The sequence below is a fragment of the Dipodomys merriami genome, unplaced genomic scaffold, assembly GCF_024711535.1.
Source record: "Dipodomys merriami isolate MVZ:Mamm:240054 unplaced genomic scaffold, mDipMer1.0.p SCAF_11, whole genome shotgun sequence".
Taxonomy (NCBI): Eukaryota; Metazoa; Chordata; class Mammalia; order Rodentia; family Heteromyidae; genus Dipodomys; species Dipodomys merriami.
Genome location: NW_027202382.1, coordinates 40610746 through 40629699, shown reverse-complemented (window position 1 = coordinate 40629699; position 18954 = coordinate 40610746). Strand labels below are relative to the sequence as shown.

At 42.2% G+C, this 18954-nt stretch overlaps 1 protein-coding gene across 1 annotated transcript in view; it reads left to right on the top strand.

Moving 5' to 3' along the window:
- Positions 1–30: 30 nt before the first annotated feature.
- The window catches only part of Ppp6c (protein phosphatase 6 catalytic subunit), a 32945-nt gene continuing 14021 nt past the window's right edge, over positions 31–18954 (top strand). The window contains exon 1 of the mRNA XM_070013544.1: positions 31–223. Coding sequence (XP_069869645.1) covers positions 149–223 — 75 coding nt within the window. The 5' untranslated portion in view covers positions 31–148. The remainder of the gene's footprint in view (positions 224–18954) is intronic.

Below are 18954 nucleotides of genomic sequence, written 5' to 3'. Positions count from 1 at the left end.
GGTCAGGCTCCGACGTCACTACGCAGACGCCACTCACGATCCGGAAGTGACGCATCCGGAGTTCCGGCTTCGGCCTCCGCCGCTGCCTCCGCCAGTACTGCCGCCGCTGCCGCCGCCGCCGCCGCTACCGCCGCTTGTTGTTCCTAAAATGGCGCCTCTGGATCTGGACAAGTATGTGGAAATAGCGCGGCTGTGCAAGTACCTTCCAGAGAACGACCTGAAGGTAAGGCCGGCCTGTTGGAGCAGAGCTTGCGGGGCAAACCCCTTCCGGCTGTGGGGTGCCCGCCGGCCCGCCCTTCTCTCGCTGGGGGACCCCTGCCGGGTCTCTGGTCCGCTTGTAGTGTGGGGCCCTCGGCGGTGCCTGGCGATCCAGCACAACCTGGCAAGGTGCGGGGCGCCGGGAGAGTCCGAGCTCCGCGACTGCTGTCCGGGCTCTCTGAGCCGCGACCCCTAAAGGGGTGTCACGGCCTCTGGTCCCCCGGGTCGCCCCTCCTGGCCTTTGGGATGTCCCAGGACTCGAAGCCCTGGCAGCTTTGCCTACCAGACTTGTGTGCTCGATCTCCATGCCCGGGTCCCCCGAAGTCGGAGCCGAGCCCCGGCGGGCGGTGCTCTCAGGATGGGTCGCGCCCACTGGAGGTGACAGCAGCGCAGCCTGCCCGGCGTCTGACAGGAGGTGCGGGGTCGGCTCTAGGGACGCAGCTCCTGTGTGTTTAGGCCCTGCCCGGAGAAAGGGGGAGGCGTGGGCTAGGTCGGGCTGGCACCGATCGGAAAGAATGGCAGGTCGCCCCTCTTCCCTTTGCACTCCTCCGAATTGATTTTTAGTGATGTTAGTATTCTGCTAATTCAGTTGTCACTCCTGATTCTGGGCGCGTGCTTGAGCTAATTTAAGTGTATCAAGTCGGCAGGCGGCAAGACGTACAAGAAGTACAGTTACTTTGGCGTCCTTTAGGTTGTACTCCGTATAAACTCAACTCAAGGTTTCATTTCCTTGGTTTTCCAAAGGAAGTGACAGTCCTTGCTCCTGCTGATTCCACTCAAGAGTGAATGTGTGGATGAAGGATTGAATGTCTGTAAAAGAAATGAGCCTAAGAAGCATACAACTTTTTGCAGGGTTTCTGTGCATAGCTTCCTAGAGGGGCTTATCCACTGCTGCTAGTATCTGCTTTGTCCCGTTAACTTTGATTTACTGTTGTGGTTAGGGGTATATCAACAGTTGATAATTTGAATTCTTTTTTTATGCTTTAAACTATGAGTTTAAAATCACTTGTCTAAGAAAAAAAATATCCTTGTCTGTGCCTAAATTTCTCTTCAGGCTTTACCCTGTGAATTTTTAAACTCTCCTTTGGTTCAGGAAGTTGGTATTTAAGGTCAGTCAGCAAGTATGCAAAATGTTTAAAACCACTTGTGCCCATGTGTATGTAACTGGATTGTATTTGCATGTTAATTATATGCATTATATGATTGGAGAGTCATTTCCTCATTTTAATAGGATAATTTAAATAAGTACAAACCGTTTATTAGAAGTAATGCAGCATATTTGTTCATCTGAGTCAGTCCTTAGGTTTGTGACTTCTTTCTACAATATGTGCTTTTTGGGAAACAACAATACAACTAACCTTGAAATCATGGAAAACTAACCAGACTTCTTGCTAATTAACAATTAGCATGGAAAATTCCATAGGTGTAGTCAATTATTGTATGTTAATCAATGAGTTGATGTGGGACTTTCTTTTGAGTTTGAGTGAAATTGTTTTATGCTTTATGTTTATAATTAATATAAAATATTGCATATTAGGAGAATGTGCTTGATAATTAATTTGGCATTGGTCACTGAAGTGATATGAAAAATAATTAGAGGAATTTTCTGCACTTTTAGTTTGACAAACATTACTTTTTTTCACCTTAAAAAAATATAGTTATTAAAGCACCTTAAAGAAATAGTTATTACAGCACTTTCTTTTTTGTTGAAATATAGTTGGACTATACTTAGCTTCTATATTTCTCAGTAAAGCCCCCCTCCCCCTATACACATATTCTTTTGGCTCACTATTAAGAGCAAAATTTTGGATTTTTCTCAGTAAATATGGTTTTTTTGTTATGTGTGTGTTTTTTTTATTCTGTCCTGGAAATGTTTTTTATCAGATTAATTTGCTGTGCTGCAAGTCTCTAGTGTATTTAAAGAAATTTAATTTTGTTTCTGTTTCTTGGCATGTAGTGCAAACTAAAAATAGGCAGTCCAAGGAAGTATTCCAGGAGTACCTTTTCTGAGGCTTTAAAGCCAAAATAGAAGATTCTACAGGAGGAAGAAAAGAAATAATTGGGGCTTTCTAATGAACATGGAAAAGATTTGCTTTGGTAGAAAAGAAGGCAGAAAGCCACTTATGTTTTAACTTGATTAAATCAAAATATCTGCATAGTTCTAGATCTAATTACAATTTCTTTTTGAGAGGGCACACTGGGGCTTGAACTCAGGGTGTGATCATTGCTAGGCAGGTGCTCTACCACTTGAGTTATACCTATCACCTCTTTGTGCCTTGTTTATTTTTTTTTTTTGTCGGTTGTGGGGCTTGAACTCTGGGCCTGGGAGCTGTCCCTCAGCTCTTCAGCTCAAGGCGAGCGCTCTACCACTTGAGCTACAGCGCCACTTCCGGTTTTCTGGTGGTTTATTGGAGATAGGAGTCTCAAGGTCTCTCCTGCCCGGGCTGGCTTTGAACCGCGATCTTCAGATTTCACCCTCCTGAGTAGCTAGGATTACAGGCGTGAGCCACCAGCGCCCGGCGCCTTGGTTATGTTTGAGGGAGGGTCTGGATTTATTCCCAGGCCACCTTGAACTGTGGTCCTACTACTTGTGCTTCCCCTTGGTACTAGGGATGACTGGAGTACAGCCACTGGGCCTAGCCTAACTGTTGGTTGAGATGGAATCTCTTGAACTTCTTTTCACCCTAGCTGATGTCAAACTTATCCCCCATCTCTTCCTTCCAAGTAGCTGACATTACTGATCTGAGCCACTGTGCCATCCTTTGAACCTATTTTTGTTGTTGTTGTTGTTGTTGTTGGTCGTAGGGCTTAAACTCTGGGACTGGGTGCTGTCCCTCAACTCTTCAGCTCAAGGCTAGCTTTCTACCACTTGAGCCACAGCACCACTTCCGGTTTTCTGATTGTTAATTGGAGATAAGAGTCTCATGGACTTTCCTGCCTGGGCTGGTTTTGAACCGTGATCCTCAGATCTCAGCCTCCTGAGTAGCTAGGAATACAGACATGAGCCATCAGCACCGGCTTCGAACTTTTTTTTTTTTTTTTAACCCTTCCTGACATAGTTGGGATGATAGGCACAAGCAACCACACACAGCTTTTTCTGCTAGGATAGTGGTCTCATGAACACTTGCCTTGGCTAGCCCTGAACCTTCTTGTAGCTTGGGTTACAGATGGGAGCCACCAGTATTCTGGCTTAATTACAGTTTCTTTATAGCTGAACTGGAAGTGGTCTCATCACTAGAACTAGATCAAATATGCCAAACTGTTTTTTTTTTTTTTTTTGGTTGGTCATGAGGCTTGAACTCTGGACTTGGGTGCTCTTCCTGCACTCTTCAGCTCAAGATGAGCGCTCTACCGCTTGAGCCACAGTACCACTTCCGGTTTTCTAGTGGTTTATTGAAGATAAGAGTCTCACAGCCTTTCCTGCCTGGGCTAGTTTTGAACAGCGATCCTCAGATCTCAGCCTCCTGAGTAGCTAGGATTACAGGTGTGAGCCACCGTCGCCTGGCTTGCCAAACTGTTTTGAAGGAATAAGACTAAAATATATAAAACTCAAGTACAGAATGTAACCTTCCTTACATAGAGCTCATGTGATTCTCATCTTTAAGAAGGATTTCAGGGGCTGGGAAGGTGACTCAGTTGTAGAGTGCTTGCCTTGCATGCCTGAGGCCCTGGGTTCAATTCCTCAGCACCACATAAGCAAAAGAAAAAAGCCGGAAGTGGCACTGTGGCTCAAGCGGTAGAGTGCTAGCCTTGAGCTGAAGAGCTGAGGGACAGCGCCCAGGCCCAGAGTTCAGGCCCCACGACCGGACCCAAAAAAAAAAAAAAAAGGATTTCAGGAATACTAGAAAAGGCACAGGTTTCATACCTGGATGATAAGAGGCAAGTTAGCTGAATACTTAAAACTTAAAAAATTTAGAGGTAAAGAGGTTTTATACCTAATTTGGAGATTGTGTATGTATCTTGGACAGTTTTTTTTCTTTTGACAAGTGTGTAACTCAAGCTTGTGTCAAACTGAGATCTTCTTGCTTCAGCCTCCCCAGTGCTGGGATTACATATGTGCACCATATTGGGTAGTGTCCCCAGTGCTGAATTACACATGTGTTTTTAGTTTTTACTTTTTTTTTTTTTTTTTTTTTTGGTCCATTGTGGGGCTTGAACTCTGGGCCTGGGAGCTTTCCCTGCGCTCTTCAGCTCAAGGCAAATGCTCTACTGCTTGAGCCATAGCACCACTTCTGCTTTTCTAGTGGTTTTTATTGGAGATAAGAGTCTCACTGACATTCCTGCCCGGGCTGGCTTTGAATCGTGATCCTCAGATCTCAGCCCCCTGAGTAGCTAGGATTACAGGCATGAGCCACTGGCGCCCGGCTCTAGTTTTACTTTTTGAGACATATCTCATTTTATAGCACAGGCTGGCCTGGAACCTGAAACTGGCGATGTTCTTTTAGTCTCTCATGGCCTAGGATTATAGGCTTGTCCCACCATGCTTGGATTTTGGACTTTTTTTTTTTTTTTTTTTTTTTTTTGGTGGGAGTTCTAGGGCTTGAATTTAGGGCCTTGGCATTGTCCCAGAGCTGTTGTGCTAAAAGCTAGTGCCCTACCACTCTGAGCTACAGCATAATTTCTGGCTTTTTGGTAGTTAATTGGAAATAAGAGTCTCCAGACTTTGCTGTCTAGGCTGGCTTTGAACCAGGATCCTCAGATTTCAGCCTCCTGAATAGTTAAGATTACAGGCATGAACCACCAATGCCTGGCTGGACTTGTAAAAAGTGACATGAAAATACAGAAATTGCACATTGAGGTAGTGTTCGATTTCTTTTTACATAGGAGCTGAAGACAGTTAATGTAGGCAGGATTGGGAAAATACCAGTGTGTCTCTCAGGTATGCAGCATAATAACTATTTCTGGGAATAATAGTAGTATGTTTTTGAAACATTATTTTTTGCTTCTCCAAGTTTTTTACATAAAGCTACTTGCTATGCAAAGTTTTGCCTTGTGTTCATCAGGATGCATCCATAAAGTCTCAAAGATTTCTCCCCTTCATTTGAGATATGGTGAACCACCTCTGGTACCTCCTTCAGCTTCTATCTAATTATATAGACCTTTTTTTTTTTTTTTTTTTGGGATCCGGTCGTGGGGCCTGAACTCTGGGCCTGGGCGCTGTCCCTCAGCTCTTCAGCTCAAGGCTAGCACTCTACGGCTTGAGCCACAGTGCCACTTCCAGCTTTTTTCTTTTTGCTTATGTGGTGCTGAGGAATTGAACTCAGGGCCTCATGCAAGCAAGGCAAGCACTCTACCACTGAGCCACCTTTCCAGCCCTAATTATATAGACCTTTATCATATACAATAGTCATTGTCCTTTCAGACATCTTACTAGTTTTGCCACTTACTGTATTGCCTTTCTTAGTGAAAGTTACTACTACTACTACTATTATTATTATTATTATATTTATTTTTTGGTTCTTCTAGGGCTTGAACTCATAGCCTGGAGGCTGTCATTGAGCTTTTTTGCTCAAGGCTAGCACTCCACCACTTTGAGCCAAAGCTCCTCTTGCAATTTTCTGGTGGTTAATTGGAGATAAGAGTCTCAAGAACTTTCCTGCCTGCTAGGGGCTTGCTTCAAACTACATAATAAAATCTTCAGATCTCCTCATCAAATGGTTGAGCCATTGGCACCTGGCTCTATTTGTGTGTGTGGGGGGGGTAGTGGTGCATGGTAAGCTACATCGTGTGTGTGTGAGTGTGTGTGTGTGTGTGTGTTAGTGGTGCATGGGTGTGTGTGTGTGTGTGTGTGTGTTAGTGGTGCATGGTAAGCTTATAGCCCAACTTCTTCACTGACTCTTGGAGTACAGAGGAGAAAACCATACACAGTACAGCAGCTGGCTTTGTGTTTACTGCTAGAAGAGTGTTTTCTGCATGTTTTAAGATTTTATTTGTTGTTGTGGGAATGGAACTCAGGGCTTGCGCACTCACTCTGAGCTTTTGTTTTTTTTGAAGCTAGCACTCTAATACTTTGAGCCAAAGCTCAACTTCCTGTTTTCTGATGGTTAATTGGAGATAAGAGACTCACAGATTTTCCTGCCCTGGCTGGCTTGGAACCTTGATCCTCAGATCTCAGCATGAGCCATCATCACCTGATATTGACACTTTCTGAAGCCTGGCATTTTGTTACTTTGCTGTGTCTTCTGAAGATAGACTGCTTATATAAATACAACATACACAGATATGAGCCTCACAATTTCTAGGATTACAGGTGTGCGCCACCTGTTCCCAACTGTATCACTTTTTTCTGGCAGTATGGCCTGATTTCTAACAATACTTCCCTGATGCTTTGTTTCTGCTTAATCTCTTTCATGTTTCCTAAATACTAACATGGAATAATTATGTGTGTTTATGTGTGTAAGGATATTGTACTGGAAATCAAATCCAAAGCCTTAAAGATACCAAGCTTGTGCTTCCCCACTGAACTACATCTTCAGACATTTAACAAGAATAATAAGTCATTTAATATTCATAATAGCACTATAAGTTGAGTATAGATATTTGACCCATTTTACAGACAGGTATTTGAAGTACAGTCACATTAAGAAGCTTTCCCAACTCGTGTAACTAGTATTGATATTTGAACTTAGGTAGGTTGGCTCCAAAATTCCTTTTTATAATCACTATTTGTGCTTGTTTTCTAGAAGACTTACTGTGCTCCTTATTCACTTCCATTCAAGCTGTAACTCTTGAGCTGTTTCCTCTGTGCAGGGCTTCTGGATTCCACGATCAGAGCTGACTTACAATGCTTGGAATTTACATAGATACTTGAGATTTCAGAGCAACTTTATGTCAGTTCTGTCATTTACACGATTTTTGTGTGTTCATGAGTTAGTGCTGTGCATTATCCCTTAGCTTTTTTGGGGTTGGTCAGTTGTAGGGCTTGAACTCAGGGCTTGGGCCATGTTCCTGAGCTTTTTTGCAAAAGGCTAGTGCTGCAGCACTTCCTGTTTTCTGGTGGTTAATAGGAGATGAGTCTCACGGACTCTCCTGCCTGGGCTGGCTTTGAACCATGATCCTCAGATCTCAGCTCCTGAGTGGCTTGTCCTTTAGCTTTTTTGCTTCAGACTTAAGCCACAGCTGCACTTTCCAGCTTTTTGATATTATTTGGAGGTAAGACTCTCACAGCCTTTTCTGCCTGGGCTGGCTTAAAAACATAATCCTGAGATTTCAAACTCCTGAATAGCTAGGGGCAAGCCACCAGCACCCAGCTATACAGACCTTTTGATATAACACTGAGGTGTCAGCCAGGCCTTAGTTTAAGTGATTTTTTTTTACACAGTAATTCAACAGAGTGCATATTTGAATTTTTTTTTTTTTTTTTGTCAGTCAGAGCCTGAACTCGGCCTGGGCACTGTCACTCAGCTCTTCAGCTCAAGGCTAACACGCTACTACTTGAGCCACAGTGCCACTTCCGACTTTTTCTGTGTATGTGATGCTGAGGAATCAAATCCAGGGCCTCATGTATGCAAGGCAAGCACTCTACCACTGAGCCATCTTCCCAGCCCTTTTATTTCTTTAAAATTCTGTTTTTTCTATACTGACATTATTTTGCTGACTAGTTCTTCCTCTTCCTGTACTGGGTTTGAACTTAGGACCTTATGCTTGCTTAGTTTGCTTGCTCACTCAACTTCCACTTTAGCTACAACTTCAGCCTTTCTTTTTGCTGGAAATGAGTCTCTCAGACTTTTCTGCCCTAACTGACATTGGACTACTGTCCTCTAGATCTTAGTCCTATAAGTAGATAGAATTAGGCTTGGGCCACCAAGTGTCTAGTTATTGCTCCATTTTCCTACTTACCAGTGTTCTACCTTGTATGATAGATAGCAAATGTCAGACAACAAACTGATTAAGAAATAGGATCAGGGGGCTGGGAAGGTGGCTCAGTGGTAGAGCGCTTGCCTTGCATGCCTGAGGCCCTGGGTTCGATTCCTCAGCACCATATAAGCAAAAAAAGAAAAAAGCTGGAAGTGGCACTGTGGCTCAAGTGGTAGAGTGCTAGCCTTGAGCTGAAGAGCTGAGGGACAGCACCCAGGCCCAGAGTTCAGGCCCCACGACCGGACCAAAAACAAAAAAAAAACAAAAAAAGAAATAGGATCAGTCTTGTTTGTTTCTGTACTTCCAAGTTTTAGATAACCAGTAAAGATTAATTGATTTTGTTTTGTTTTCAATTAGTTTTTAGTAAGTATTGTATGAATGGGAGTATGAGGTAGTATTATTCATTGTGGCATTTCCACACATATAACAAAACAAACTTTTCCCCCAGCTGAGGATGATCCCAGGGCTTTACCCATGCTCCCCAAGCACTGTTCTATTGAATGCATTCCCAGCCTTTGTTTATTTGTTTGTTTTGAGACAGTCTCCCTGTGAGCAACGATGACCTCAAACTAGCAATCCCCTTGCCTTTGCCTTCCTAGTGTTGGGATTACAGGAATGTACCATTAAGCCTGGCCAAATTTTTCTTCAGGTAGCTCCTTGTGACAAGTATTATTCCTTATGAATACTCTGGTAGAACCAGATACTTCTCTCTGTCCTTGGGTGTCTTTGTATAGTAAAGAGATTACAGAGTTAAATAAATGATCATTATGCAGTGTGGTAAAATCTGGAAGGCTTTCCGAGGTGTTAGAAAACAGAAAAAGCATTATCTAAATCTGGAGCCAGAAATGGTTTCACAAAGAAGTAGCAATGATTAGATGAGCAGAGTTCAAATAGATGAAATGGGAAAGAAAGAACAAACAAGGGAATAAATGCCATGTGCAATAGTATACCATGTAGCTTTATCTTAAAAAAAAAGAAAAGAAAAGACATCTTTTCAGAGAACTTGAAGTGGTTTGGTCTGGCTAAAAGTGCTGCTTGGAAAATAGGCAGAAGCTAAGTCTTTGAAGACTAAGAGTTTTTTTTTTTAAGGTGGTGCATAAATTAATGATTATTACTATGATTATTAATAATTAATGCATTTTTCCTGTGTTAGAGAATGAACTTAGGTCTTTTATATGCTTGGAAAAACTTGCCTCTGAGCTATATCTCTTTCCTTGAAATGTTTTTATGTTCTGGAGAAAACAAATCCCACTGTGACTATGGGATTTTTAAGATTTTGTGTGTTTGTGGGTCCTGGGCTTCTACTCAGGGCCTGGACTCTGTCCCTGAGCTTCTTTTTGCTGAGGGCTAGCACTGTACCAGTTTAGCCACAGCACCACATCCAGCTTTTTCTGAGTAGTTTGTTGGTGATAAGAGGCTCATGAGGGCTGGGAAGGTGGCTCAGTGGTAGAATGCTTGACTTGCACTCATGAGGCCCTGGGTTCGATTCCTCAACACCACATAAGCAGAAAAAAGCTGGAAGTGGTGCTGTGGCTCAAGTGGTAGAACACTAGCCTTGAGCTGAAGAGCTGAGGGACAGTGCCCAGGCCCAAAGTTCAGGCCCCACGACTGGCAAAAAAAAAAAAAAAAAAAAAAGAGGCTCATGAGCCACCATCATTGTGCTGGAATATTGTTTAATATGTGGTTAGCTGAAAAAGAACCTCAGTTCAGAAAATTGTTAACCGAAATTCACTCTTGAATGTGATAGTAATTTGACAAAAATCTGGAAGAAAGCATCTGAACTGGTTTTGGGAAGCACAGCCATAGGTAGAAGGGTGCTCTTGAGAGGTTTTTAAGGAGGGCAGCAAAAGTAGGTTTCAGAAGTATTGGTCTGATAGTATTGTGGACTATAAGTTGGAATGGAATAGAAATGTCATAGAAGGAACAGGCCAGGTGATACATTTTGAGTCAAGATGCCATAAAGACACTTGCACATTCATGTTTATTGCTGCACTGTTCACAATAGCCAAGTTATGGAAACAGCCCAGATGCCCCACATTAGACGAGTGGATCAAAAAAATATGGTACTTGTACACAAGGAATTTTACACAGTCATTAGAAAGAATAATATTATTTCATTTGCAGAGAAATGGATGGACCTAGATCAAATTATGTTAATTGAGGTAAGCCAAGCTCAAAGAGAAAAACAGTGCATTTTTTCCTTCATATGCAGAAGCTAAAATACATGACAAGTTATACAAGACTCTAGGCAGTCACCACAGTGAAACCAAAGGCGTATACTCTTAAGGGAGGAACATAGAGCTGCACTGATCATATAAAATAACGTATATTGAAATGAATTCAAAGAAATGGAAACAAGAGGGCTGGGAAGGTGGCTCATGCTTGCCTTGCATGCATGAGGCCTTGAGTTCAATTCCTCAGCACCACATAAGCAAAAAAGCCGGAAGTGGCTCAGTAGCTCTAGTGGTAGAGCATTAGCCTTGAGCTGAAGAGCTGAGGGACAGTGCCCAGGCCCAGGTCCAGAGTTCAAGTCCCATGACCAAAAAGAAACAAGAGGGTTTCTTTTTTTTCTTTTTCTTTTTCTTTTTTTTTTTCTTTGTTTTGTTTGTTTTTCTGTCTTAGGTGATATAAGGGGGACATTGGGTGAACAAATGCAGCAGTGGTACTCAGTAGAAATTGTTGAAAATGAACTATATAACTTGTGGCTGGGAGGAAGTGGCGCTGTAGCTCAAGTGGTAGAGTGCTATCCTTGAGCTGAAGAGCTGAGGGATAGTGCTCAGGCCCAGAGTTCAAGGCCGATGACCGACCAAAAACAAAACAAAACAAAACAAAAGACACATAACTTGTGGCTGGGAATGGGAGGTAAAAACTGGCAGAGAACAAAGGAAGGGGTGACATTTTCCAAAAAGAAATGTGCTTATTACCTGACTTGTAAAATGGTAACCCCTCTGAACAATACCTTTATTAAAAAAAAATTTAAACGAGATAGTCTACAGAATAGGAGAAAATATTTGCCAGCTTGTCTTCAGATTAATATCCAGAATACAGTTCTAAAAATTAAGCATTTAAAGAACAAACAATACAAGTGGGCAAATGAATTGGGCAGATAGGTCTATACTACTGAAGTACCAATGACTAATAAATACATGAAGAAATATTCAACATCTTTAGGCATAAAGGAAATGGCAAATCAAAATGACATTGAGATTTCATCCTGTCAGAACGGCTCATGTCTATAATCCTAGCTACTCAAGAAGCTGATATCTGAGGATCATGGTTTTTGTTGTTGTTTTGCTTTTTTTGTTTATTTAGTGGGTCATGGGGCCTGACCTCTGGGCCTGGGCCCTCTCCCTCAGCTCTTCAGCTCACGGCTAGTGCTCTACCACTTGAGCCACAGTGCCGCTTCCTGCTTTTTCTGCTTATGTGGTGCTGAGGAATCGAACCCAGGGCCTCATGCATGCAAGACAAGCACTCTACTACTGAGCCACCTTCCTAGCCCCAGGATTGTGGTTTGAAGCCAGCCTGGGCAGGAAAATCCATGAGATTCTTTTTTTGGGGGGGTCTGGTCATGGGCCTGAACTCTGGGCCTGGGTGCTGTCCCTCAGCTCTTCAGCTCAAGGCTAGCGCTCTACCACTTGAGCCACAGCGGCACTTCCAGCTTTTTTCTTTTTGCTTATGTGGTGCTGAGGAATCAAACCCAGGCCCTCATGCATGCAAGCAAGTGCTCTACCACTGAGCCACCTTCCCAGCCCTCCATGAGATTTTTTTTTTTGTCGGTTGTGGGGCTTGAACTCTGGGCTTGGGTGCTGTCCCTGTGCTCTTCAGCTCAAGGCAAGCGCTCTACCTCGTGAGCTACAGTGCCACTTCCGGTTTTCTAGTGGTTTATTAGAGATAAGAGTCTCATGGACTTTCCTGCCCGGGCTGGCTTTGAACCACGATCCTCAGATCTCAGCTTCCTGAGTAGCCAGGATTAGAGGCGAGAGCCACCGGGCGCCGGCTTCCATGAGATTCTTATCTCCAGTAAGCTACTCTGAAAAAGCTGGAAGTGGCATTGTGGCTCAAGTGGTAGACTGCTAGTCTTGAGCACAAAGAAGCTCAGGGACAGAGCCCAGGCCCTAAGTTCAAGCCCCATGACTGGCAAAAAAATTTTTTTTGTTTTTTATTTTTTTTTAATTTTTATTTATTTATTTTTTTGTCGGTCGTGGGGCTTGAACTCTGGGCCTGGGCATTGTCCCTCAGCTCTTCAACTCAAGGCGAGCGCACTACCACTTGAGCTACAGCGCCACTTCCTTTTTTTTTTTTAAAGGAAGAGAAAACAAATGCTGATGAGGATGGGCGATGGGGGAAAGAAACCCTTATGTACTGTTTGTGGGAATGTGAATTAGTGTAACCAGTATGGATGTCAGTACAGAAGCTCTTCAAAGAAACTAAGAACTATCATGCCTATCATACTATCCTGCTATTATATATCTGAAGAAATGCAAGTAATTACTGTTTATGGCAGCATATTCAAAATAGTCAAACTACTTATTATTGTCAGTGATAAGGCTTGAACTCAAAACCGAGTTTCAGTCTCCTGCAGTTTTGCCAGCACCATTTGTTGAAGAGGCTGTCTTATTCTCTGTTGTATGTTTTTGGTTCCTTTATTGAAAATTATATGGCACAGGGCTGGGAAGGTGGCTCAGTGGTAGAGCACTTGCTTTGCATGCTCGAGGCCCTGGGTTCGATTCCTCAGCACCACATAAGACAAAAGCCGGAAGTGGCGCTGTGGCTCAAGTGGTAGAGTGCTAGCCTTGAGCTGAAGAGCTGAGGGACAGCTCCCAGGCCTAAAGTTCAGGCCGCATGACTGGAACCCCCCCCCCCCAAAAAAAAAAAAAAGAAAAGAAAATTATATGGCTGTAACTGAGTGCATTTCTGGTTTTACTATTCTGTTCCATTGGTCTTTGGGTCTGGTTTATTTATTTATTTTGCCAGTACTCTTCTGTTTTTTACTATGGGTCTGTAGTTCAGTATTATGATACTTCTGTTGTTATTCTTACCCAGGATTTCTTTTGCTATTGAGTCTTTTATGCTTTCATATGAATTTTTGGGTTTATTTTTCTATTTCTATGAAGAATGACATTGAGATGTTGATAGGATTTTATTGAATCTGTAGATTATGTTTTGGTACTATTGCCATTTTCATGATATTAATTTTGCTGATCCATGACCATGAGTCATCTTTCCAACTTTTAGTGTCTTTAATTCATTCTTTTGGTGATGTATAGTTTTATTATAGAGGTTGTTCACTTCTTGGTTAAGATTTATTCTTAGGTTTTTCTGCAGATTCCCCTGCTTCCACTCCCCTGCTTTCTTTGGAGTCTTGACTATGTTAGTTATTTTAATTTTTTTCCATTTTTGTAGTTTCTTAGGCCAGAAACCTTTAGTTATCATTTATTATTTAGTGTATCTTAACACCCTGTACCAAATTGGTCATCTGGAATCTATCTACTTGTCATTGTTTTCTACTTTTACTATGCTGGACCAAGTCATCTGATCTTCCTATATCTTCTTTTATCCCTTAACTACCACAGCAACCTCTCATACCCACTAGTCCATTTTCCTTTTCCTTTTCTTTTTCTTTTTCTTTTTTTTTTTTTTTTTTTTTGCCAGACCTGGGGCTTGAACTCAGGGCCTGGGCACTGTCCCTGAGCTTCTTTTGCTCAAGGCTAGCACTCTACCACTTAAGCCATAGAGCCACTTCTGGCTTTTTCTGTTTATGTGGTACTGAGGAATTGAACCCAATGTTTCATGCGTGCCAGGCAAGCACTCTACCACTAAGCCACATTCCCAGCACTATAGTCCATTTTCTACATAGCAGATTTAAGGTCATGTCAGTTTTCTGTTTAGGACCTTCCAGTGGTTTTCCATGACACTCAGTAGAAACCCAGGTAGTTATGTTAACCCCTAAGTACCTAAGGAATTCTGTGGTACACTCTCATCTTAAAGTCTCATTCAGTTTAGGCTTTGCAGCTATTTCAGGCTCAAGGTTACTTTTCAGACAGCAAATATGCTTTATGTCAGGGATTTTTTTTTGGGGGGGGGAGGGTTGGGGTGAAGGATTAACCCAGACCTTGCTCTTTTAGGCAAGATCTTTATCATTGAGTTACATCGGAAAGCCCTTGGTTTAAGACAGTGTCTTGCAATGTAGACAAGTCTGGTGGGCCCCATGTCTCCCAGCTTCCAGTAGTCTTAACTTTGTTACAAAACTCACTTTATCAGTGAGGCTTCTTATTATTTAAAACAAAATATCAAGACCTACCTTCTACTTATAGCACTTGTTACTTCTCTTTCAGTGCAAGTTTTCTCCCTTGCTCATAAACACTGTCTTACAAATTACTATGTACTTTTTACTTACTTATTATCTTTCCCTGATAGAATATAAGCCATTTTCAGTTTTGATTACTGGTATTTACTTTGTGTCTAGACCAGTACTTGGTAACATATTGGGTACTCAGTAATTATTGTTTGAATTGAACAACTCAAGATTTGAAAGGTATGGTTTAAAAGGTAGAAACACTAATCACAGATATTACTAAGGTTAAGTAGCTTTGTAACCTTAATTTTTTTTATTTTTGTCAGTTGTGGGGCTTCAACTCTGGGCCTGGTTGCTGTTTCTCAGCTGTTCAACTCAAGGTGAGCGCTCTATCACTTGAGCCACAGTGCCACTTCTGGTTTTTCTGAGTGGTTTATTGGAGTTAAGAATGTCATGAACGTGGGGCTGGGAAGGTGGCTCAGTGGTAAAGTGCTTGCCTTGCATGCATGAGGCCCTGGGTTCAATTCCTCAGCACCACATAAGCAAAAAGAAAAAAGCCTGAAGTGGCGCTGTGGCTCAAGTGGTAGAGCGCTAGCCTTGAGCTGAAGAGCTGAGGGACAGCACCTAGGCCCAGAGTTCAGGCCCCACAACCGGACCCAAAAACAAAACAAAACAAAACAAGAATGTCACGGATGTTCTTGCCCGGGCTGGCTTTGAACTGCAATCCTCAGATCTCAGCCTCCTGAGTAGCTAGGATTACAGGCTTGAGCCACTGGTGCCCAGCTGTGACCTTAATTTCTGCATCCTTATAGTTCTAAGTGTATTATAGACTTAAATGAGAGATTTGGCATAGGTGATTTTTTGGTTCTGGGTGTGTTTATGTATGTGCACACATGCGCTGATACTGGAATTTAAACTCAGGACCTTGAACTTAGCTTTTTTGCTCCAGGCTGGCACTGTACCACTTGAACCACATCTCTTTCCAGCTTTTTGCTGGTTGGAGATAAAGAGTATCTTGGATTTGTCTGCCCTGACTGACTTTGAACCTCAATCCTCAGTCTCCTGATTAACTACGATTAGACATGAGCCTCTGACCATGACAGCATATATGGGTTTTTGCTTTTGTTCCCCACCCCCTCATGCTGATTCTGAGGCTTGAACTCAGGGCCTAGGCACTGTGTCTCAACTTTTGTGCTCAAGACTAGCATTCTACCACTTTAGCACACACCACTTTCAGTTTAAATGGTTAATTGGAGTTAGGAGTCTTATGTACATTCTTCCTGTGTTAGCTTTGAACTGCAGTCCTAAGATCTCAGCCTTCTGAGTAGCTAGAATCACAGGCATGAGCTACCAGTGCCCGGAAGCATAAGTACTTTTCAGTTATTTATTTTTTCTTTTTGTGCTTGGTCAGAGTCTTAAACTCAGGGCCTGGGTGCTGAACCATATATTTTTGCTCAAAGATGGAGCTTTGCCACTTGAATCATCCCTCCACTTCCAGCTTTCTTGGTAAATTGGAGGTAAGAGTCTCATGGACTTCCCCACCCAGGCTGGATTCAAACTTCAATCCTCAGATCTCAGCCTGGAGTAGCTAGGATTACAGGTGTGAATTACATATGCCCAGCTAGAAGTGTTTTTGTTTTTTTTTTTAATGCAAATCAGAATTTTATAACCAAAACACCCTTTTTTTGGGTTAGTCATGGGTCTAGAACTCTGCCTGGGTGCTGTCCCTGAGCTTTTTCACTCAAGATTAGTTCTCTACCACTTTGAGCCATAGCACCACTTCTGGTTTTCTGGGGGTTAACTCGAGATAAGAGTCCCATAGGCCAGGCGCTAGTAGCTCACGCCTGTAATCCTAGCTACTCAGGAGGCTGAGATCTGAGGATCACAGTTCAAAGCCAGTCCAGGCAGGAAAGTCTGTGAAACTCTTATTTCCAATAAACCACTAGAAAACCGGAAGTGATGCTGTGGCTCAAGCAGTAGAACGCTCGCCTTGAGCTGAAGAGCTGAGGGATAGTACCCAAGCCCAGAGTTCAAGCCCCACAACCGACCAAAAAAAAAAAAAAAAGAGTCCCATGGACTTTCTTGCCTGCATTGTCTTTGAACCATGATCCTCAGATGTCAGCCTCTTGAGTAGCTAGGATTATAGGCATGAGCCACTGGTGCTTGGCTTAATCTTAGAGACTGTTCACTATAAAGGTCAGGCTCAGAGTTTAGAAACATTCCTGTTGTGAATGGTGGATATATAGTATATGGCTAGAGAATGGGCAGGTTAAAGCATTTGGGAGTTTTGGAGCTCAAGGCCAGAAAGACATTAGGTCAAAAAGAATATCTTGTCTTTCATGTGTGTTTAGAAGATTGAAATCTTACCAGAATAAGAACAAACCACTTTATTCTGACATTTTCTATTTTATTTGTTGTCTAATATGTATGAAATAAACAATTCTCTTTCCCATCATTTTCTTATAAAGGCCATTTTCCCTCTCCCCTTCCCATCAAGGGTTCTGGTCTTTCCCTCTCTGTATGAAGTATCAGCACTGCTAAAATGTGCCTCATGTAGCAAAGAGATTGTAGCATTGAGATATCATAATGAATGTTTAAAATAATTTCATTATGATTGTTTAATTTCACTTTTCTTGGCAGTCAGAAAATCAGTTAGTCCTCTGGCAGTGGTGCAAGCTGGTTTTAGATGACAAGAAGCTTTAGTTTCTGTGTACTTTTGTTAATTTGTAGGTTTTACTCAATCTTGAGTTCTAGGCATATAACAGTTTCATCATCAGAGTTCTTCATAATGACATTTTATAGGCCCACCTACATTTTTCCTGATACTTCATCTAAATGATGTTCTTCATTTGTATAATTTGTTACTTCACAAAAAAGAGTGCACCAGTAGTTCACTCTTGTAATCCTACCTACTTAGGAGACAGAGATCTGAGGATTGCAGTTCAAAACCAGCCTTGGCAGGAAAGTCTGTGAGACTCCAATTAATCACCAAAACAGCTGTGACTCAAGTAGTAGAGTGCTAGCCTTGAGCACAAAAAGTCAGGAACAGCACCTAGATCCTCAGTTGAAGCCCCAGGACCAGACCAAAAAATAAAATATAAAAATAAATTGTATAAATGCAGGCATGCAATATGTTTTGGATATTTTTTTTGGTCACTCAGCATAAATCCTTTGAAACTAATTTAGATAGTTATGTGATAGTAGCTTATTTTTCCCATTAAGAAGTCTTTCAAGCCTAGCATCGGTGGCTCATGCCTATAATTCTAGCTATTTAGGAGATCTGAGGATTGCCATTCAAAGCCAACCTGGACAGGAAAGTCCGTGAGACTCTTATTTCCAATAAACCAATAGGAAACTGGAAGTGGTGCTGTGGCTCAAGTGGTTTAGCGCTTGCCTTGAGCTGAAGAGAGCAAGGACAGCAACCAAGCCCAGAGTTCAAGCCCCACAACCGTCAAAAAAAAAAAAAAGTTTTTCACTATATGGATATACCACAGATTTGTGAACATAGTTTTTATTGTGAAAAATGCAACTCTTTTTTTTCAAATTTTTTATTGTGATTAAGTGGTTACATAATTTCCCAAATTTCACAGTATTGTGGGATAGTGATGCTCAGTTAAAGTCACAAACACGTTCTAACTTTCCTGGAGCAAATTGTCTATCACGGTCTATAACATTTATGAGTTCTAAGAGCTTTGGTTTATAACATTTATGAGTTCTATGAGCTTTGCGAGACAGTTATTTCTTCCACATTGGGTGGTATGTACATTTCTTTTGTTTTGCATAGCATCAGCTGTTGCCTCTCACTCGTTCCCTCCCTCCCATCGCTGCCATTGAATTGCTTAGTTCGTTTTGGTCAATGTCCAGTGCAGCTGATGGGTCCCGCTGTTGTATGTTTTTCCCTGATTCCCGTTAGTTCTGTGTCATCCTCCTGGTTTCCCTCTGGTGTGCACATATATACCATACATGTGATCAGCAGCATAGGGTTATTTAGTAGTGATTCGACCAGATGAGTGGAAGTCCTTTGATTCTTAAGTCCTGTTAATTTTGTCGTATCACCTAACATTTTGGATTTAACATCCACTTATCAGGGAGACCATGTACCGTTGGTCTCTTTGCTCTTGACTTACCTCGTTCCACATGATTTCTTCTAGCTCCATCCATTTCCCTGCAAATGAAAAATGCAACTCTTATGTCATATAGTAAGTATATGGCTTAGAATTTACATTTTAACTTAGCAGATAAAAAAACTTGTGACTAAGTCAAGCGCCAGTGGCTCACCCCTGTAATCCTAGCTACTCAGGAGGCTGAGATCTGAGGATCGTGGTTCAAAGCCAGCCCAGGCAGGAAAGCTGTGAGACTCTTATCTCCAATAAACCACTAGAAGACTGGAAGTGGCGCTGGGTGTGAATAAAGCGGTGGAGCACTTGCCTTGAGCTGAAGAGCCAGGGACAGCGCCCAAGCCCAGACCAAAAACAAAAAACAAAAAAACAACTTGTTACTGTCTTTGCTCTGATATATGACTATAATTTTAGTTACTCAGAAGG